At 37.6% G+C, this 24,540-nt stretch overlaps 1 protein-coding gene across 1 annotated transcript; it reads left to right on the forward strand.

Annotated features, from left to right (window-relative positions):
- The first annotated feature begins 22,684 nt into the window (after nucleotides 1-22,684).
- On the forward strand, nucleotides 22,685-24,540 carry LOC134660207 (F-box/LRR-repeat protein 14). Its single transcript, XM_063515936.1, has one exon. The coding sequence runs from the start codon at nucleotides 22,927-22,929 to the stop codon at nucleotides 24,256-24,258; it is 1,332 nt and encodes a 443-aa protein (XP_063372006.1). The 5' UTR covers nucleotides 22,685-22,926; the 3' UTR covers nucleotides 24,259-24,540.

Here is a 24,540-nt window from a genome sequence, read left to right on the forward strand (position 1 = left end):
AAAGCAGAAGACTATAAAAGATCGTATTAGATTCATAATTGTTACATATTTACCGTAACTTATTTTTAAAATGTGTTTTTCAATTAAAAGACACATCAAGATTGTTTACCTTATTTCTAATGCTAAAAAACGAAGTATAGGTACTAAATTTTTTACGAGATAAACTACCAGATTTAATACATCCAAATGCACAGAATAGTGGAATGCATTGATTAATATATTGAATACGTATAGACTTTTCTTTAAAGCAACACATGGCAAGAGTAGTTGAAATATAGTTGACGGAATCACAGACCGAAAATTGGCCTCATTGATTAGAGTACATGTCCAGGATTATGCATTATACTAGCGCGTTCGATGTTGATGGATCCTTCTAGGCCTCTATTTGACACGTGCCAAAGGCTCTATTGCTTCTAATGAAGATCTTTTTCAATTTATCTCCAAAGTATTTTTTTATTAACTTTCCTTGAAAATGTATAATATTTTTATATCTTAGGTAACGTCGGAGAAAGCGCAGTCATACTACCGTATTCGAACTTCAAGATATTCACAAGAGACGACACGTACTAGATCCATTCTACAGTTACTTACTTACAGTTTAGATTTCAACTAAGTAGTTCTCTTTTGCAGCTCAATTCGGGCAACCAATGTCACTTTTACGTTAAAATATCGTATATGAACGAACGATTTCCATTAGATATCTATTACATGTGACTTGGATGAGTATCTCCAGAATCGCGTAAATGTCAAATTTGACAGGCTAGATCTTAAAAATATCGTTGTCGTATCTTGGTGATATCTAATAGATGTCTAGTTCAAAATCCGAATCAGGACCTATCAACATTTTTCTAATACAATTTTATGTATATTATTTATCTATAAACGACCTTTAAATGAGCAATTCTTGTTTATTTATTTATTTATATATATATATATATATATATTTCGGGGATCTCGGAAACGGCTCTAACGATTTCGATGAAATTTGCTATACGGGGGTTTTCGGGGGCGAAAAATCGATCTAGCTAGGTCTTATCTCTGGGAAAACGCGCATTTTCGAGTTTTTATATGTTTTCCGAGCGAAGCTCGGTCACCCAGATATTGTAAATTATGTTCTCTTTCAATTTATCACTTCAACTAAAACTTGTTTTTTTTTGTTATAAGTTTGCATGAAAAATTTGGATACTTAAGGCTTAGCCAAACACAGAGCGCGACGCAGCGCCGCGTCCGCGCCGCGCGACCGCGGCACATGTTAACAGGTTACCGACGTCAAAGAGACTGCGTCCCGCCGGTATCACGCCCCGCTTCTGTCGCGCCCCGCGCCGCGCGGCCCCTTGCGTCCGCGCAGCGCTGCGCCGCGTTCGCGCGCGCGATGAGGGCGTGTTGAGAGCGCGGTCCGCGCGCGCCCTGTTTGAACAGTCATCGCGTCGGCATCACGCGGCGCTGCGTCGCGCTCTGTGTTTGGCCAAGCCTTTAGGTATTTATATATCTTAGGTAACGTCGGAGAAAACGCAGTCCTATGACAGTATGACCCTATGGGTCAATTTCTGAACACGATTTTTTTTCTGTCCGTGATGAAAATCGCGGGTTAGCATCAGATAATACTTACCATTTTTTTTTACATAAAGAAGTCACACTTTCACACCGAGTTCCATATGAATTCACTGATTAATTGGTTTTTAGAGTACACTTAAAAATACCTAAAGGCTCAAATTACTGCTCCCGTGCCCTGTCCGGAATCTACTTTTGAGCATAATGAAAAATCCTACGAAAAATTCTACATTAGTATCACTAATTTAGTGTCAAATACTTAAACTAGATGATATTTACTATCACTGAGCACATACACTATTAACTTCATTGTGGTAAATAACTCGTGATCGATGTTTAAATTTTGTCCGAGCGCGCGAGTACAATTTCGTCGGCAAAACTCACAGGGCTCTGACAGCCGACGTCTGTATTTGAACCGCCTCGTGTCCCGCCTCACCTGTACTGGCAGTATTCGGCTGTCTTTCAAAGCAAACGGATGTACGTCAAGCCGTGGCGTGTTTGAGCAAATCGCGTAAGTATTTCGGAATCCGGGTGGGCGACAATTTTTTTCTAATTTCGATGCCCCTTATAAATTTTATTTTCCACATAGCTTTTCAATAACAATTGTCATATTTAGGAGCCCTTTATGTATCTTTATGTAAGCGATAACATAACAGTTTGGTCAAACACGATTTAAATTTTTGGCGAATTTTTTTATTACGAATTCTAATTTCCGTGCCCTAATTCCCATAGCAAATTTACCTAAAACAGCTGATTAAGTGGCACGGGAATTAGAAAGTATTACATTTATTGTCAACAAATCTTTTATCGGGGGCACTTTAAGTTAATTGGCAATGTTTACGTCATATTATTATTACATTTATGTATATTGGCCTTGAATATATATTATATGTAATAATAATATGACGTATATCTTTCTATTTTGCATTTAAGGAAATCTTAAAGAATGCACAAAAATTTGTGAACGGTTTTTTAGTATAAGTACTTTAGTACATACAGGGTGGACCCGAATAACCCGGGCAATTTTAATACGTAAGGTAAGGTGGGGTAAGACGACACCGGGGTAAGACTATCACTTGTATGGAATCCTTGTACTGTTAGTCTTGCCCCACCTTACCTTATTCATTGATCATATTATAAAATTAAAATATTATATAAACATAAAACTATTTCTGGAATTATTACATATTATAATACCTGTACCTAAGGTTACATGAAACAAAATGAATCAAATTTGCAATGTTTTTTTTTTTTGTAAATTTGACAGCTGACAGCGTATACCGTATAAAGTTTAAATATCTGGGAGACCGAGCTTTGCTTGGAAAACATATACCTACCTAAAAACTCAAAAATGCGCGTTTTCCCAGAGATAACACCTAGCTAGATCGATTTTTCACCCCAAAAAACCCTCATATATGATCAAATTTCATTCGAAATCGTTAGAGCCGTTTCCGAGATCCCCGAAATATATACAAGAATTGCTTGTTTAATAGATTAGTTGTTATAAATTAGCTTTTCTAATTCAAGAAAAAATAAATATATATCCTATTCTTACTATATTATAAATGCGAAAGTATCTCTGTCTGTCTGTCTGTTATCTCGTCACGCTTAAACCGCTGAACCAATATCATCTTGATGATATTTCGCATAGAGATAGTTTGAGGCCCGGGGAAGGACAAAGGATCTGGGGGCACGGCAGTGCCGCCGCCAAGTCGAGCAAAACAAAGTGGCACGGCCGTACCATCAAATCTCAATAACATTCTATCAAAATAACATTTAATGCACTTTACAATCCCTTAGTTTTGTCACTGACACAATCACTCACGATCATCATTATTTTAAGGTACTTCTAGCATACCCAAATTTGAAAGGTAATTTGGTTTTAGCTTTTTAAGCCAATAAAAATCTAATAATACTGCAATATTAGTCACGTTCTAAAGATCTAATAACTGCATAAATAAGTTTGTAATCCCATAGAAATATATGCGATAACAACGTTACCTTTTAGTTCTTACAATTAGTAGGGAAAGTAAAGGTACACTACGACGTACGATGTGAGTATGAATAAAGATGTGTATACATAGTATCAGTATGGTATGGGTATGATTACCTGAAAAGAAGGACAGCCTACAAAAAGAGATGGGATCCTATCAAAAACATTACATGTAAAAAGATGCAAGTCTCGCAACGCAGTTCTTCTACTACAAAAAAGTTTTGAGATGTAATGGGAAACCAAGTCGGTTATTTTAGTCAGTGCCAGGGGGTATTAAAATCGTAATACTATTAGATACCTTATTAGGGTTCCGTAGCCAAATGGCAAAAAACGGAACCCTTATGGTTTCGTCATGTCTGTCTGTCTGTGATAGTCTTACCCCACCTTACCTCATATGTGGTCAAACAATTTTTTGTGTTATGAATTTATGAAGGCAGCATATTCGATTTCTTCAGATTAACTTACACAATAACTTCTTCTCACTGTGCCCCTATTTACTTATTTCTTAGTATCATTTCCTATACGGCCATATACCAGATCATACACCTTGTACCTATCTACATGCAGATACATCATGACACTTTTTAATTTAATGAATAGTTTTGTATGTATGTATGTATGTAAGTAGGTATTGTTTTGAAATATGTACATTTTACTAAGAAAGAGAGATTAGTTGCCATTAAAATCAAGGAAACGATTAGTCAAATACGTAGTTTTTAGTGTATCATACTTTCGTAGATTTGTCGTCCGAAACTAAAATTAAAGAAGGTAAATATGTTCGATGCCGCTTCAGTATGGTTAAAGTACATTATTGTAGATTAAAATATACATAAATAATAGTTTTAACTACCAAAATAAGTTAAGAAAACAATTCCTGTGCCATGTTCTAATTTCCGTGCTAGTAAAATCTAATTCCCATGGACACACTAATTCCCGTGTCCTGACCAAAATTTTAAATTGAAATAACTTTTATAGTTTTATGAATATTTTTACCCCATAAGAAAATTAATGTTTATTATATTTTTTATCAAATTATCAGCATAATTTTTTTTGTGTAATGTTAGTATTTCAAAATTCCATGGGAATTAGACAAAAATGCTCGTTTGGTGAAATTGACCCCTATTGGTCATACTCTAACTAGCTCTAACTCTAAAAATTTCATATACAATTTTTAGGGTTCCGTACCCAAAGGGTAAAAACGGGACCCTATTACTAAGACTTCGCTGTCCGTCCGTCCGTCCGTCCGTCCGTCCGTCTGTCACCAGGCTGTATCTCACGAACCGTGATAGCTAGACAGTTGAAATTTTCACAGATGATGTATTTCTGTTGCCGCTATAACAACAAATACTAAAAACAGAATAAAATAAAGATTTAAGTGGGGCTCCCATACAAAAAACGCGATTTTTGACCGAAGTTAAGCAACGTCGGGCGGGGTCAGTACTTGGATGGGTGACCGTTTTTTTGCTTGTTTTGCTCTATTTTTTGTTGATGGTGCGGAACCCTCCGTGCGCGAGTCCGACTCGCACTTGGCCGGTTGTTTTTTTTTTTCTATCGAGACAATTTTAACCTTTAAAGGTTTTTGTGACGACTGGTCTGGCCTAGTGGGTAGTGACCCTGCCTGTGAAGCCGCGGTCCTGGGTTCGAATCCCGGTAAGGGTAACATTCCATTTCTGACCGCAGCTGCACTACTGGTACCTGGTACTGAACGCGTCGCTATTACTGTCAATTTCCATAGTAAAATTGTGCAGTGTCGTTGAAAATGGACTGTTACCTTAAGGGCATCTATTTGTGTGATGAGCACAGATGTGGCACAGATATTTGGTCCTGGGAAAAACTTAAGTGCGCCTGGGTAGTTTATATACCTACAGGCAATTATGGGTCAGCGAATATTCACGCATTCCATGTAGATATGGGTATTTTTAGAAAAATTACTGTCAATATCCATAGTAAAATTGTGCAGTGTCGTTGGAAATGGACTGTTACCTTAAGGGCATCTATTTGTGTGATGAGCACAGATGTGGCACAGATATTTGGTCCTGGGTGTTTTCTATGTATTTATATATCGTTGCCTGAGTACCCACAATACAAGCCTTCTTGAGCTTACTATGGGACTTAGTCAATCTAAGAATGTCCTATAATATTTATTTATTTATTACATCTACTTACTGACGGAAATGGCTTGATATACTATAGGTAGTACCTATTAGTACCTATAAGGCCCACATGCACCATTCCACTATCCCGGGGTTAAGCGGTTAAACATGGCGTCACCATGGTTACCAGTACAATTTGACACTAGGTTAACGGTTTAACTGCTTAACCCGGGGTTAGTGAGATAGTGCAAGTGGGCCTTAATAGGTACCTAAAGCCATACATTGATATATTATATGGCTTTACAGCCATACTTATATTAGGCTATAAGGCCGTATAATATATCAACTCTACTCGTTTTGTACCGGTCCGGTCCGGCTTTAACAATGTGGGAGACTCGACGTTTCAACTTAGTCAAATAATTTAAATAAGCTTTAAACAGGTTTAACCTTTTGACCGTATTGTGTCAACACAAACCTCTTTTTTGCAAGAAAGTGGAAGGTTTTAAGCTGCTGTAGCTATGTGTTGGTAAGTTGGTATGGCCTGGTGGTTCTGTCGACTTCTGTCTTTAATACGAAGGGGACGACCGCCCCGAAACCGCCTTTCCATGCTAACGTAGGTAGTCCCCATTTTCCTCTCTGGATATTAACATTATTGAAAATATAAATGTAATTTTTTTAACATCACACTCAGGGGCGTTTTTTTTTAGATTTTACACCTCTTGAAATAAAATATCTTTATCTTATATATTATAAATATTATAATCAATCAGTTTTTAGCTATACATTAGTAATCTAGAGAGGGTTGAAACCGCAGGAACATAATTTTGCGAATAGCGCCTCTATACCATAGTCTTAAAACTACTTGCCACAGACAGTACCTTGGACTTTCTTAGTTACATATTCTTGCTACTCAGCAACAGATGGCGTTATCATGTGTAGCTAGCTTGCGAATGCTATTCGCCACTAGATGTCGCTAGCATTTGACATTTCATTGCTTTACCAAATTTAAAAGTTTGTGACATTTTATTCTTCGAACTTTAAACGATTGCAAATGTTCAGACTTTTGATACAAATGATTCCTGGAATTAATCTATTTACTTCCAGAAGAAATATCAACTAATTCTTTTAGACCGTAGCACTATGTCGCACCAATTTAAATGAGTCATTCGTTTGATTTATGCAACTGGTTGGTGACTGCTCAAGTTCTGATGTCATGTCAGCTAGGTACTTGTGACTTTGGCCAGTTTTACTTGGCTATATTTTTACTCTAAGTACTAGGTATATTATGCACTAGGACATAAATTGTTGGTAAATTAGGTACGACTGTTGAGTCGCATAAAGTAATAAGTAGATAAGTACAGACAGAGACTACAGAGCGAGATTCATTAGTTATTAATATAAGTAGGTACATATATCAAATCTGGAATATCTGGATATTTTTAATTTAATTTTTGAAATACTAGTACCTAATTAATTTATATAATATTAATGCATGTGGAGAATAGGTTACATATTTAGCAAATTTAAATTACTAGGTACTCTAGTAGTCTCACCAAACTCTACCTTTCAAAATGCGACTCCCGCGCGCGGAAAGCTATGAAAACACAAAATCCTACATCATATTAATATGATCACGGGAAAATAGCAGATTTGCCAAAATTAGACATTATTCTTTCAGCGATAGAGTTCACACAACCACCGTCTGTATAATTTGTAGGAAAACGAAAAGAGCGAATCAGCCTTGGATGTCTAAGGTTCTTATGCTTTTTTGCTTCTAGCTTAGTCTAACTCTAAGGGTTGTGTTCCAATAGTTTACTAGTTACCATCAACTCTTCGACTAGCGTATATGTGATCTCTAGTTGCCTAATAGTTTCTCAGGGCTGTAGGTCAACTTATACTAGTTAGAATAAGTAGATCGTTCTGCTGGTGTTGGGAAAACAGAAGGACCAGGTAGAACAAAAAAGAGTCCCCTGTCAAAATCGTACCGATGTAAAAACGCCGAAGGCAGTGGTTTATATTTTGGTTTCTATTTCGGGTAATAACAGGAATTTGGCAGGAATTAAAATTGTATTGCCAACAAAGGAGTGTGGTTTGACTGGTTTGCCCCTACCTTATAGGTTTCTTTCTAGTTTTCTCTACTTACACCTGACCGTATAGCTGAAAAACTTAAGTGCGCCTGGGTAGTTTATATACCTACAGGCAATTATGGGTCAGCGAATATTCACGCATTCCATGTAGATATGGGTATTTTTAGAAAAAAGTCCTTACACTATTTTACCTATTTACTCTTCGAAATACTAACAATTTTTGGGTTACTACTTCAATTCAGAATCCCGAGGACAATTCTCTTCTAAACTCTTTTTACCCTTTATAGGGCATCGGTCTCAAAAAAGACCATACTATAACATCATCTTTATGTACTTAATTTTTTTCTCGTTTAAAAGTTTTAGGAATATATTGGCGTTGCCGATGAGGCTTGAATTGAGGTTTTTTTTCAGTCTTACCCGTTAAAGGGCAATCCATACCTAGTCCTCGTGATTCTGCATAGCAATAGCCCAAAAGTAGTTTATAGAAAAATAGTTAGAAAGTCAGGTCTGCAATGATAATGTTACACAACGACAGGCCGTAAAAATCTCTGACACAATCTTATTTGTGGAGCCTTTTTTAAGGCCTTCGAAGAGTAGGTAGGTAACATATTATTGCAGGTGACTGTACAGTGTAATTTTTTTCTGAAATTAAACCCCTATTCGTATAAATTAAGCTGCTAACTTATAATTTTAGCTATATGTACCTATCTGCCCAAGGTACACAAATGTGTATTGTAGTACAAAATAACACAATTTTATTATTAAAGGTACTTAATTTACCAAATAGTGCCCGTTTAAAGTTATATAACAGATATTAATAATACCGGTATTATAAATATCTGTTATTTAACTTTGACATAGATGAATCGCAACGGGTTGCCTATAGGTACCTATCTAAATCCGGGTCAGAGGGGGAAGGGTCGCGAAATACCAATCCTGAAATACTTACTCCCGCCATGGTTGCCTAACTTTTAGGAAAAGTTTGAAAACAAAACAAACCAAAACAATACTTTTTATGTACCTAATCATTTTTATTTTTGGCATGAGTTAAAAATAATATCGGGAAAAATGAAATTATATTACACGTTACATTACATTACGTCACATTTTTTACGCAACCATAAAGTTAGGTATGTTTTGTTGTACCTACTGGTTATTTAATCGCTCGATTTAATCGTCATAAAATTTGTCTCTCTGCGTGGTATTTATTACATTTTTAAAATTAGAATTTCCTTAAGTATATAAAAAAAAACAAAACCACTCAAGTGGAACGGTGCCTCTACTAGCCAAGTCGCTTGACATTCCACGCACACTAGCACAACATCAGACCTCCATGCAGTTATCAAACCAAACTCAACACTAACTTGAACCTTAATGCATTCATTATAGGGTTGTCATTATGTATTTGAAACGCAAGTATAAAATTGTTTTTATACAATCTTCTATGAAGAAGCTCATGACATAAACGAGCAAAATTAGACTTTATGTTTATTGCAAAAAGATTCGTAATTTTTTTTTGAAGTACAAACGTAAAGTGGTATTCAACACATAGATTCTATCGTATAGAGGACGTGCGTATGAATTTTTACCTGTTTCTTTGTTGGTGTGCGTGAGGTCTGGACTTGCATTATAAAATGTTCTGATTTTGTGCCGTGATTTTATATTTAATACAAAGTAGGTATTGGAAAGTTTTTGTGGAGTGGTTAATAATTTTAGAAGTTTCATTATTTAATTCTATAAAATGTCAACTTTAAGAGCCAAATAGGTATGGTACTTAATCTAATCTAAGGGAATTTTACAACTAGGTATTTACATAATAATATGTAGCTACATACCGATAATTCGTGGTCATGATATGATCAAGCTGTAGGTACCTACTGGACCGAGCTACTCTAAAGCGACAGTTGGTAGACTGGTTTAGGGTTGCCAGATGTCAGGATTTCATCTGACATGTCAGGATTTCACTTAACATGTCAGGATTTTTGGTCCTTTGTCAGGATTGCAGGGGACTTGGCGAGTGTCAGGCTTTTTCTAGAAATCTCAGCTAACCACTAGAAACTAGCTAAAAGTTTGGAGTTGGGCAGAAGAAAGGGAAGGTTATTGTGGTTAGTTAAGGCCGTTAAGGGGCTAGTGACCCACTAAAGGTTTTGGAATAAGTTATTTAAGCGGTTGTAGGTAGACTTTGGAGAAATGACCGTCCAGGAAATGTCAGAATTTTTAGAGTGATGTCCAGAATTTTGTCAGGATATTCCATTTTTCCATAAGGCAACCCTAGGCTTCGGGTGATGAACCTACCGAACCACTTGAAACCTACTTACATTGTAATTATAGGCCTGCATGTCGTCATCATACCTAAAACCACAGACTACATATATACAGACGCTGCTATCCCATACATTCAAATGTGACCGCCTAAAAGCGCACCATTACCAGATGGCGTCACTGAAAAAGCACTGTTGCCTATCATGGATACAAGATGGCGCTGTGTCACATCCAAATCATAGAATTCCTAACGACATCTATACGACTTCATTGAAAGTTAGTAGACATAAGTCGTTGCCAACGATTAGAAGTAATCAACAGATGTCGCTTTATAGCGTATTGAATAAATCATGAATCTAGTTTAAAACTGGATCAAGCATGAGGGGTGGAAGGAAATGACCGAACAGGATAGTCTTATGTATCTTTCAGTATGAGTAAAGAGAGTTCGGGCACTTAAGGAGTACAGGGAGGGAAGGGAGAGGCAGGGTACAGAGAAATAGCGTAGCCAAACGGTATAACCATAAAGTAATTTCGGAAAACGATACTGTGGTGATGATAATATTTATATATTATAAGAATGCTACATAAGTCTTGCCGAAACTATTTAAACCGGCTGAAAATAAATACCTGTCATAATAATTTTGCGCATGCTACCATTGGTGCATGGCAAAAGGATTAGACATTACTACTGGCGTAAGTCCGTCTATATGCCACCATGCCACTGGTACTTGAGCGTTTCTTTATATTTTTTTAATCCAATTGCTCAAAAAGTTTAGTTTTTGTAGCTGCAAATCGTGCGTAAAGTTTGATTTTTTTACACTAGTGCTAAAAAGTAATCTGATTGATACATTTTAAATAAATGAGTATTATGCGAGACCCGCTTATAAATGACCCACCTGAACAACGCGCGATTGGGCATAAAGGAGTATTATTCGAGACCCAATAGTATTACTTGAACAACGCGCGACAGAATGAAGCTGACGTTCGTACAATACACTTTATACACTTAATATAAATGTAATTAATTAGATATATATCAATATAATGAAATAACAAAAGATTCATGTTTTTTTACATATAGCTGGTCAACCAAATCTTGTCAGTAAAATAAAGGCGCGAAATTCAAATTTTCTATGGGACGATATCCTTTCGCGCCTACATTTTTCAAATTTGCCGCCTTTTTCTACTGTCAAGATCTGGTTGACCATGTATAATTATATGTTCTGAAAATTAATTTTATTAATTTTAATAATACAATTTCTCTTCAATTGGCATAATGCTGACAACAGTGACAACAGAATCCACATTGAAAAAAATGGCAATTAAAAGTAAAACTTTTTTTATTCCCTTCCCGCCTTTTTTATTCAACATTTAAAGTGATTTATGTTTGTAAGTAATTGCCAAGAAAGCATAAGTTATTAAATAAAAATGAGTGATTCAGACGATTTTGGAGTTAATTTAACGCCACCAGATATCAAAGCAAAGGCATCCGTTGTAAGTGACAGGGCTATAACCGCGAAAATCGAATTTTGCAAATTGCGGGCATTTTTCTCTGTCACTCTAATTACGCCTGCATTGGAGTAAAAGAGAAAGATCCCCGCAATTTGCGAATTTCGGTTTTGGCGGTAGCCCCTCAGTATATTTCCGGAAAAATCGAAAGCTCGGTACTCGTGCAAAATGACATACTTCTCGCACTTATATCGAAAACTACTATTTTTTGCCATTTTTTATATTGTGATCTTTTTTGCCACTTTTGTGTTATTTGTACTCAAATTCACGAGCTCTTTCGATCCTAATGAGATAAAATACCTCAATTCATGCTCAATTCACTATTATCGTGCCTTCTAAAAATTTACGATACAAGTTGCATTGCAATAACTATAAAAAAGTAACTGATTTGACTAGTACGAAAATACCCTATTGTAACAATACGATGCGACGTTGTCGAGTTAAACTGGACTCGCTTCGCAGTAACTCATAGCAGTTTGGCAACGTCGCGTCGTGCTTTTATTTTTAAGCAACAGATTTGTACATGATTTGTACCATCTTAGTACCTATACATACAAAGATATGTTTTCATAACGTTCCTTTTCAACTTCTCCCATGGCAAAACCCGTACCTATCAAACCTGAAATTATTATACAAAAGCATTTAATGTTTGTTTTAATAAACTTTTTCTGTTATAATTAGAATAAATATATCTAATTTTGCGTATATTGACCAGGCAGGTGTTTGTATCACTAATTATGTGACCTATAAGTATAGACAGACAACAGCGTGCACAGAAACGTCAAAAACGGCATCAAGTAATGATTATTGCTATTTTAAAATTAGTCCCCTACTTCAGGGTAATGTTATACGCCTGTTCCTTAAAAAAGCTGAGGGCCTACCGCGAACCACGTTCGACGTGTTGCCTCCCTGTCACACTTACGTACGAATTTACAAGTGCGACAGAGAGGCAACACGTCGAACGTGGTTCGCGGTAGGCCCTCAGAAATGGACACTGAGGCATAATTATCATTATTTTGGAATTTAAGTACTATATAATATTATTTGTAGTCTTTTGGAATATCATATTTTATTTGAACTAATAATATTGTATAATAATAAATCATAAAAGCTCTATTTAGGGACAAGAAAGAACTTTCAACGGCAACACTAAAAATAAACTGTCAAATAGTCAAGTCGCCACAAAGCGGCACCGCGTTTGTTGGTTGCCTTTGCTTTGTTTCTGTTTATACAAACTTATTAATTTCATATTATAGCTTCATTTGAACTATAGTACAAGTACGTGAATAGAATACCTAGACGTGTCTTGCTTGGTGCAGTTGCGTAGGTATGCTAAAAGGAAAGTTGGAAGACCGATGTGGCGCTTTAAAGACTGTGCTAAGCGTGACATGTGCCCAAAATGTGGGAGGTCGTGCCGCTCACGCATCGGCCTCCACAATCACCAAACCCGTTGTCTAAACAGCAATGCATAAATCGTCTGCAATAGACGAAAAGACCTGTGATGATGACGTGAATTGCCGATGTAGTAACGGAACACTACTAATGGTAAAACCTACATATTAATCTGACAGTGTCTACTGTTTGCCAATAAATGATAAAATTGATAAAAAATTAACACTTCAGGTAAGTTTGTTTTGAATACAAAGGTTAATTAAATAATTTATCACCACACCAACTGGTAAAGGCCCCCTTGATTGTTCAAATACTAATGAGAAAATTGCATTTATGATTTATCCCACATGTGGGGCAAAGTAATCAGATCTAAATTTTGAGTTTCCTTATGTTAGCTGGTAGAATTTACTTTTAAATGATGATTTTGAATTATAAATTCTTTATAATGTTCATGTGGATTTGATTTTTTTGGTATTTTATAGTTGGTATTTTCCCTGCATTGGCATGGTGATAAATTCTGTGTTTCATTAGGTGGCAATGTTTGTTTAACCCTCGTGCCTTGAATTCTCACAACGCTCAAGATTCCACTTCTCGAACCACTCGCTACGCTCATAGTTGAAATCTTCTGCTTGCCCTGGAATCAACATTAGCATGAGCGGTTAAACAACTGCTTTGCCCCCTTGCCCACTAATAACTATTGTCAAGTTTTATTTTAACCCCCCATGCTAATATTGATACCCGAGCAAGCAAAAGATTCCAAAGTATTTAGAGTTAGAGCAAGAAAGAAGAAAGGTACGTCATAATTTCAAAGATGTTTGACATTTAAAATAACACATGTACTGCGCAGGCGATCAATATCGCTGCATACTTTTCTTGGTCTAAATCTATACAATGGTTAGTGTTTGCAAACAGACTCCAATGTGAAGGCAATGTGTATTAAACTTTATTGTGATATTATTACATTTTATATATAAAAAATATGTTTCTGATTTCAGGACCCAGCCTCTAGCCACTAGAAGTTACAATGTATGCAACAAGAGAGTGAAGATGAAATAGTCAATGCATCTCTGTACAGTCGCCATCAGATATATCGGAACGGCCAAGGTGTTCACAATATCTGAACACGCACTCTAACGCCCTGACAATAGAGGCGTGTTCAGATATTTGTGAGCGCCTTGGCCGCTCCGATATATCTGATGGCGACTGTACCACAAGTAAAATATTTTGAGTGGAAGATGGTTGAGATTGATTCCTGTTTCAACGGACAGACACATGCTATGAAGATTCTCTTAAAAATAATAAAATACAATTAATAAATTCAATGTTTAACATGATAGTGACTTTATTTTGTCTACCCACTAACAACCAATTTGTTCAATGCTGGCGGGCAATGGCGGTAAACTTAAATATTTGATGTGGTATGAAGCTAAATGTTTTGAACATAATGGCAAGCCACTAAAAAGTTTTAATCCTAGATTAGCCATTAAACTGTGGCTGCCAGTCTGATTTGTTAATTGTTATATAAGTACAGTCAGCGTCATATAGTAGGTAGCATCCAAAGTATTCAAATAGTTCGGTACACCATATTATTTGTATGGCGTACTGAACTATTTGAATACTTTGGATGCGACCTACTATACGACGCTGACTGTACTTAATTTAAATATATATAAATTGTATATTATTTCTACGGCCTCCTAGCTAGTCAGTAGTGACAGTGACCCTGCTCTGCTATGTGCTATGAAGTAGGAGGTCCTGGGTTCAAATCCTCATAGGACATTTATTTGTTTTTTAATTGTGTGTGTATATATTAATGGTCTATATCTATTCCCATCTGTCCACACCTCTTGTATGGCGGCGGGGACAAATGGGCCACCACCATGGGACACCATATTAATACACTTTTAGGGGGATCCGAACCTAGGACTTCCAGCTTTGATATGATCATAAAATATAAGATATGTATGTATTTACATTTACACATTGTATTATTGCTCTCATACATATAGGGATATTTTTTTAAATGTCGGATGTCTCTTCTCTTTTGAGCATGAATAGAAGCAGGGGATAACTGACAGAACGGGATAGTCTTATGTATCTTTCAGTAGGAGTAGCAGCGAAAGCGCTATTATTGTTTGTCCTTGTCACAGTCTCACATCTTGTTTTATTCCCCACCGTAAATTGACCACCGTGATTGGTCGAATTCATTTGTTGCCCACCATAACAAATAAATTCGACCAATCATAGCGGCGCAATGCGACGCTATGATTGGTCGAATTTACATGTTTTGTCCCTCACGGAGGCACGCGTACACCACTTCTATAGGATGCTACCTTCTATGCTTTTGAGCAAGTTTTTGTCACCTGCCCTGCTATTCAAACTACTCAAGAATTTACAATGTTTTGTTACCAAGTAGGTCGATTAGTGTAAGACTGTCCTAAAATATATGTATAGCTATATGAGGACAATTTTGTAATGCGTAAGGTTAAGTAAATTAATATACAAACAGCAACACTCCTAACTGTACATCGGTACAGTTAACACTTAACAGTGTGGCTGATGATACCATGTAGGTTTAATATATTTTAATTATTATCACGTTTCTAAGAACAATAGTACATTATTGTCGAGGTTCGGAAGTAGCTACTTGCAAGCTGAGGATTCGTTTTAAACGGACGACCTTGGGAGTCCGTTTAATTGAATCCGAAGCCAGCAAGTAGCCTTCCAGCCGAGTCATATATAGTGCTTTTCTCAAAAATGGTGCAAGAGATATTTTACAGAAGCAACGTTCTAATTTTCACAGAGAAAAGTAAAACCATTAAAAAGATTTGCTTGCCGCCTTTAAAAAAATAGAAGTGTATTTTTCTGCTGAAAATACGCCAACGTATTTGAGACACCTAAATAGTCGCGGTACCAACATTATATTAATAATAAGTGCTGATCATCTGTTCGGCTGTTTAATGGACCTATGCCTTCATTTGATATGGCCATTTAAAGTTTTAAAAAGTTTGGAACTCGTTTAATAATGGAATTTGTATGCAACATTGCAGTCCCGAAATCGAGACAGCAATGTTTTTAACTTTTTAATTTTTAGAATGACCATAAACTACACACTTCGCGACCTATTTTTTAACCGGCAACGTCGACTTTGCCGTCCATTTTTGAGAAAAATTATATTATTTATTACTTAATAATGTTGATATGTTGTCTGTGATATGATCATAAAGTATGAGGATTTACTACAGTGACATCTATTGATAGTCTTTCTCAAACAATCGAGCTATTTAGTGTGTTACAACGGCAAGAAACTAACTGTCTAGTAATGCGATAGATGGCGCTTAGAATAGTTCATGCCATTATTTATTTATTTTTTTCTGCGTCGATTTACTATGTGTAAATGGATGTTTTAAAAGGTTTTTGTTGTAATATGCTAAATAAATTAGAACTATACATGTTAATTTAAAAATTGGCAAGATTTGAAATAACACAAATATATATTTAGGCCCAATGGTGCTCTGAGTGACATCTCTTGGATTTTTGTGGAACTAAGCGAGGCTTGTATGGGCCGATTACTCTATACTATACTTACTTTATGCTAAAACATAGGTAGAGTCTGTGCGGAAAGAGAAGAGTCGTGGGATTTGAGGGCGCGCCAGTGCTATTTTATGATTTTTGCTATGCTGACAACACTGGTCACGTGATTATAGTACGACACTAAAGGCCATGATACTTGAATCCCTTTTGTGGTGTCGGCTCGTCAACTCAATCCTCTGATTTAGCGCAGGCACTAGTTTTCTTTTTAAAACACACTTTTCTTTTATGTCTCAGATACTAAAAAGTGACAGTGCGATTGACAAAACTGCTAAAACTAGTTCATAATCTGCCCAATACAACTGTCATTTTAGTACCAAACAAGATAGAGTCTCATTTATGTACTGCCTAATCATTGCAGTCCAACAGTTATTTTAATACAATACCGGGTAGATCGGGCAGAAATTGGGCAATAGAACTGTAATTTTACTATCTGGGATATATAAATAGTGCATAAGTAGGTAGGCCTTATTGGGATATGTCCGGTTCTCTCATCTCACGATATTTTACTTCGCCGAAAAGCCACTGCTAAATATGAAATATAATTTCGTAACTAACAGAACCTAGTAAACGAACTGACAAATAAAGAAATATTTTATTAGAAAAAGTTTTATTCAGAACCTAGTACCTAAACGAACTTACAAATAAAGAAATATTTCATTAGAAAAAGTTTTATTCTTTGTAATCAAAGTCTGAATTAAAATATTCAATGTCACTTATGTTTGAGCTAGCTTCAGCACAACCAGGGACACTCATAGAACTATCTTCATCTGAACTGGATGTGCTTGAATCCGGCACGTAGATTACGAATTCTTGCATATCACCTACTTACCTGTCTTTTATTCGAGATACCGTAGGTACTTTTACACAATCCTGAATAAAAAAATACATATAAATATGCATAAAATGGCAAGTATCAAGACTATTTTTCAGTTATTTTAAAGATCATGAATGACCTGCTTATTTATGAAAATGAATATAATATTTTGAATGAATATACTTACCGATTATGTACCGGAGACAAGTTACTTAGGGGGCTTATTAAATAGGTAATTATTTAATATTAAATACAACATCAATACCCGTGAATGGCGGAAACACGTTCCGCGACTTTTTGTAAGTTGATAGTCGGCTTTTAGCCGTTTTCTTCCCGCTGACAAACCCGAACAATGTTAAATATAATTTTCCTTGTGGTTTTATGCACGGTTTTATCGTGTTTTGAAAATATTTTATACATAGAACTTGCGGTTTTTGTGAATAAAAATATACAATGACCAGGGATCGGATATTCGGATCGATATTTACCTAAACTTGGCAAAATTCCGGAAATTGTTGGGAAAATATGGAGTCGGCTTCTTTTTTATTATAAGTTTAATAAATATGCTCCGGGACTCCGGGATCGCACGAAATGACATAAGATGGTACAAATTTACCTACATGTTTAGTTTATGGCTATTTTTGACAATTTTTGTAAGGAAATATGTTGTTATATAGATCTAACAAGAACAGTGTATGTAGTGTAGCCGCAGCGTGAATTGGCAAAATAATGTAAGCATTTCTCTATACATATCTTACATAACTATTTACTACTTATTATAGTAGATTCAAGGGTTCTGTAATATAAGAGAATAATAAAACATTTTTTTTGTATAACACATATATGTGACGTTTTCAAGCAAAAGGTACAATTTTGTCAGTTGTACATAAGGTTCACGTCTAGTTAAATCTTGATGGTATTCGTGACACTATGATTTACTCTCAACACCCCACTTAATCTCTAAGATAAAGCCCACGTACATACCTAAAGTACACGTGGTGACGAATTTTCTTTGTATTGCCCGTCTTTTTTTACCTGCTATGCGTAAGACAATGGCGGTAGCAGAGATAGCGGAAGGGAAAAAATTTGAGACCACGGGCATAATGTCGTCCTTGAAACGTCGAAGGAAAACAATTTCTAAAGTACTCGTAGTTTTAAAAGTACTAGTACTCACGACAAGTTCCGTTAAACTAAGTTATGATAATGATATTTCGCTAGTTGAATAAATCTCAGGTACATTGAATCATGGTCTAATAAAACATGGTCTTCTCTTCCCAGAGTGTCACTTGCCTACGTCACAATAACATTGCCACTTTATTTCAACATAACATGTTACATGGGTACATTATATCTATGGTTAATAAGTTAATTTATTTCTTTATAATTTAATAATTTTCATTTATATGTATTTTATCTTAAATTTTACAATAACACGTCATTTTTAATTATTCGTTAGCAATATCTTCCGATTCACGAAAGAAATTTCAGACGTTCGGGTAATTCTGTTTACACTACTGGCAACACAGGATAGCGCTGTCACATTTGACAATCCGCCATTTTGTCCCTGACCGACCGTCCTTGTCGAACGCGTGTTAATTGTTATTTCCTTCTCGCTCAGTGTCAGCAGTCGCAGTGTTTTCCAAACTTTTCACGTTGTAAGCTTCGTAATTAATGTTTTGTTACGAAAATGGTTGGCTGCTCTATTCGGAACTGTAAGAGTAGGAGTGAAAAGTGCAGTATAGATTTGTTTTATTTTACTATGTTTCTACATGAATAACTTAAAATTAATGCCGTTAAAATAATTTTCACTGTTGGTTAAAATTCTCCCACATTTTAAAGTTTGAGAACCTGTAAACAGCATGATGACGTAGGCAAGTGCCAGTTAGGTCATTCGCGAATCTCGGAAGAGAGTACCAGGCGGAGTATATTATTATACCATGCATTGAATTTAATATTTCTCCATAGTAAATTACATTAAATACATAATAAATAAGCGTATTAAAATGTTCAAATATGAGTTTAGATTGCCTTGTTACATAGTTAACAAATCCCGGGAAATCCCGGGAAATTTATTACGAAAATAAAGTTGAGTCCGTCTCCATACCGTTCACGCCGCCAAAGTTTAGGTAAATATCAATCCGAATATCCGATCCCTGACAATGACAGAAGTTTGTTTACTTTTTACAAGACAGGTGTCAAAGGTTTGATTGCCATATAAAATTTAAAATGTTAGTTCCCGTTTCTGCCACGACTCTTCTCTTTCCGCACAGACTCTACTAAAACTAAGAATATATAGGCTGTAGCCTAGCTGTGTTTCAAATGCAGTCATGTAGTAAATGTATAGGTATGTACCTACGTGTTGAGTCAAGTTCGTCGAACCTTAGAGCTTATCTATTACATCAATACTTGAAAAGAAAACAGAAACACTGTAATTTGAGTCGTCTGTTATGGGGGCAATTAGTTTCAATGACACATAAATTGACGTTTGAACTGCATTGTTTCAAACATTAGACAGACTGCTTTTCAAATTTCGAACGCAGACATAACGCAGACCATTGACAGTTTCTTTCCTTCATAAACTTTTTAAATTCGCCACAGGCTGATCATTTTTAAACGGCCAGTCCCACTTCATTCTGGAACGCGTTTGAAATTCAAACGCGTTGAATTCAAAATCATATTTGGAACGCCAACCGGTCGCCCTTGTAATAGTTGGCTAGTGTTATCAAACGGCAATTTTAAAGAGACCCGTGTCATAGCAGTGGGAGTATCTATAATATCATGTTCTATAGGCCAGACGGGAAGCAGCGGGGGTCTATTTAAAATGGCCGTGTTTCGTCGACAAGTGCTGGGCGAACGAAAATACGGCGCGCGAGTTGTTTTGCCGCCTTATCACTAGGTTCAAAGATTAGATATGGAGTCAAAGTGCATTGGTGCTCCGTTTGATATGTAGTGTCGAATCTAAAAAGTATTAACTCGTTAGTCGACGGCACTCTAAAAACGATTTTGTTACGAACTATTAAAATAAGTATTTGTATTGTTCATTTATCTTTTAACTTCATTCGCTTTTCATTGAAAGAGGGATTTGTATAGATAATAGATATAACTTGTCAAATTGGCAGAAGATATGTAATTGCGAGTTGCGTATAAGGAAAAATTAAGACGTCGCACAGATAATGTTTCTTCGAACTTTTCGATTGGATTTTTTTCCACTAGGTATTTATAACAGGAAACCTGTAAGTTCTTAGCAGTAAGATCACTGTTGTTGGTAGGTATCAAATTATATTATCATTTCCACGAATTACTTTTAGGGTTCCGTTCCTGAAAAGTAAATTGTTTTTAGCTCCTTTGCACACCCGGGTAATAGTGCACTGCCTTATGGGAATATAGTTCAGATCCGGAAACCGCTACCAACTTTTAGTATGTTGTTGGGCATGGCATTGGGTCTCCAAAACTGCCGGGAGACAGCGGCGTCGGCCATCTACTTCAGCGGAATGACGTCATCAAAATCACTCCCGCCTCATTGCGAATATTGCATATTGCACCCAAAATATGCATTGCACATACACGTGTGGGGTATTCAATGAAACCCAATTAAATATATGATATCTAATCTAATACCTTTAAAGGAGCAATTCTTGTTTATTTATTTATTTATTTATTTATATATATATATATATATATTTCGGGGATCTCGGAAACGGCTCTAACGATTTCGATGAAATTTGGTATATGGGGGTTTTCGGGGGCGAAAAATCGTTCTAGCTAGGTCTTATCTCTGGGAAAACTCGCATTTTCGAGTTTGTCACCCAGATATTTTAATTTATACACTGTGTACCAAAATATACAACAGTTTAAGAGCAATTCACAAAGAAATCAAAATGATGTAAAAAAAGATATTCTATTATGTATTTGGGTTTCACAACCAAACCAAAAGTCGGACGTTAAAGCAATGTACTATAACATTAAATATGACGTCTCAAGCGTTATATATATATCAAACATTTTAAAATCTGATCAAAATTGTGGAAATTATGCATCAAAATGTAGGTATTCGCCAGAACAATTGCCTTAAAGTTTAAAAAATCAAAATTGGTCATTTTCAGGACAATCCGCATAAGGTCCTAGTATGTTATTAGCAATATAAATAGGATCATAAAACTGCTGGGAGACAATCTCTATAGTGCCTGAGTAATAAATAATGGCGTCATACATGTGACCACTGCCGAAATTTGCAAAATCTAAATTATAACTATATCATGAGTCATACATACATGTGTGCTACATCAAACGAAAGATTATTAAATATACTATGATTCGTTAATACATTATTTATAAAAACAATGTATATTTTAGGAGCTATAACCAAATAAAATCCACTTTTTTTGAAAAAAGTTCGTGTTTACATGATTTAGAGCTCAACGAAAAACGTTATAAAAATTTTGCGTATAATATTAAAGAAACCAGTTATTCGACTATACGTCACAGCTTAAATTTTAAATTTCCGATAAAAACTGTGGAAGTTGTACAAAAAGAACTAGAGCGCGCGAACAATTCTACCTTAATGCGCTCATATTATGCAAAGAGTAGTCCTAATTATTAGAGATGCCACGAATATTCGGCAACTATTCGGTATTCGGCCTATTCGGCCACTTTGCCGAATATTCGGTATTCGGCCGAATGTTGCCTACTATTCCACCTACCTGAATACCTGTTGCACCTACTTAAAAATAAAAATTGCACAACAAAAATAACCAAAAACTATGTAGGTATATTTAGAATGTGTTCTTGGAAAGTTGTTAAATACGAAGACCATTTTTTGAGCATTTGTTGGTTAAAAAACATTTTATTTTTGTCATGAGTCTGATTTGTTTGACTCTATTCATTAATTCTGTTCAACAAAGATATATCTTAGCTAACGCCATCTAACGTTGAGCTTTGTTGGCGACTCAAAATGTTCGCATGTCATGCCGAATATTCGGTATTCGGCCGAGAGAGGGGCCGAATATTCGGTATTCGACCAAAACCACTATTCGGGGCATCTCTACTGATTATCCGGTATTAAATGGAAGGACATTACATAAAATACATGAAAATTTCATTTTTGACTGGAATCATAATTAATAAAATGAATTTGCTTGATAAATAACCAAACAACGATTTATTTTCCTTCATAATCTCCTCCTTTGAAAGTAACCCAGGTAGTCCTTGCGATCTGTAGGAAAGCATATAACTTATAACTGTAAACATAGAATAAAATAAAATACATCTCTATCTGCGGTTCCGGTGGTGCAGGTACAAAATGGGTTGCCGTCTGCGTGGTGTTTACTCTAGGACGGTGGGGGGCGCGGGACGAGGGGCGGGGCGGGCGCTCGGCCCGCCAACTTAAAAATGCCGCCGCAGAGCCTTCGAATCGATACGGCGCGCGTCACGTGCCGCCGAGCGCGACCAATAGCCGCGCGAGGGCGCTGCGGGGCGCGGGGAAGGCCGCGGGGGACGCGCCGCTCCCTCGCCAGTGCACGAGGAGCAAACGCGCGCGACGGACGTCAGTTCCGTTCATCTCTCGTGTAGTCAAACACGAGTTTCTCCGAAAACCGGTCCGATGCGATGTCGTTATAGTGCTGTGTCGCCGCGATGAGTGCGTGGACGGAGGAAATGCTGTCCTGGCGAGACGAGCGGCTCGGCCTAACGGAGCTGCCGAGCACGACGAGGAGAAAACATAGGAGCGCGCCGTACAGACTGCATCGGCCGCACTTGCCCGTGCCTTACGTGCCGGAGCCCGTCCCTGAGCCGCAGGGGACGCACATTTCGAGGTTATACCCGGAGCTCCTGGCGCTTATATTCGAGAGGCTTCCCGTGCGGGACCGAGGCCGCGCCGCTCAGGTGTGCCGCGCATGGAGGGACGCGGCTGACCGCCGGTCCGTGTGGCGCGGCGTTGAGGCCGCTCTACATCTTCGCAGACCTGCCCCTGTACTCTTCGCTTCCCTAGCCAGAAGAGGAGTCCGAAAACTACAAGTCCTGTCCCTTAGAAGAGGGCTGAGGGACGCCGTCGCGTCGCTTCCAGGCCTCGAATCCCTTTCCCTAAGCGGTTGCTATAGTGTCACAGACGCCGCTTTAGCTAGCGCGTTCGCAGCGGAACTTCCAGCTTTAAGAAGATTAGACTTATCCCTATGTAAACAAGTAACAGACTCTTCCCTCGGGAGGATAGCACAATCGCTCAAAAATTTGGAGGAGCTAGAACTAGGCGGATGTTCGAACGTTACGGACACGGGCCTGCTTTTAATAGCGTGGGGATTAAGAAAGCTGCGGCGTTTGAACCTCAGATCTTGTTGGCACGTGAACGACGCGGGTATAGCGCACCTGTGCGGCGGAGGAGAGGCGAGAGGCACACCGGAGCTGGAGCATTTAGGACTACAAGACTGCCAGAGGCTGACCGACGAAGCTCTGAAACACACGGCCACCGGGCTTCCAAAACTACAATCGATCAACCTCTCCTTCTGCGTCGCCGTCACCGATGCGGGACTCAGGCATTTAGCGAGGCTTCCACTGTTAGAAGACGTGAATTTAAGGGCATGTGACGGTGTTTCCGATGTCGGTGTGTCGTATTTGGCCGAGAGCGGACGCTTGATCGCACTGGATGTGTCGTTTTGTGATAAAGTCGGTGACGAGGCGCTGTCCCACGCGACGCTGGGGCTGTCGGGGCTGCGCTCGTTATCGCTCAGCGCCTGTCGGCTGACGGACGAGGGGCTCGAGCGGGTCGCGAGGCTATCACAGCTCGAGACGCTGAATATAGGCCAATGCACTCGAGTGACGGACCGAGGGCTGCACGCGCTGAGCGACGGCCTGCGCAACCTGAAGGCGATAGATCTCTACGGCTGTACGTGTATCACGCCGCAAGGCTTGAAAGACATCATGAAGTTGCCTCGGCTTAGTGTACTTAACCTCGGTCTCTGGCATGTGCGGTGACCACACACACACAGTGTCTGAACGTTCGTTAGTGTGAGTGCGGCGCCATGTTGAAGTGAAGGAGCCGCCAAGGTTGTGCGCCGGACAGTGAATGAAATTAACCAACTTTAAGTTTAACGAATTATTTAGGAAGTGGGGCAGTTTTCGTTGTTGCTGACGTTGTTTGTTTTGGTGCAGGAAGACGCCCCAACGCCTAGTCGACTCGGACCTTTTTGAACGTAACGTTTCGTATTTACTATGTAAATTTAGTCCGCTTATGCAATATAGTTTCGGAATCCAGTT

Source organism: Cydia amplana, chromosome 2 (genome assembly GCF_948474715.1).
Source record: "Cydia amplana chromosome 2, ilCydAmpl1.1, whole genome shotgun sequence".
NCBI lineage: Eukaryota > Metazoa > Arthropoda > Insecta > Lepidoptera > Tortricidae > Cydia > Cydia amplana.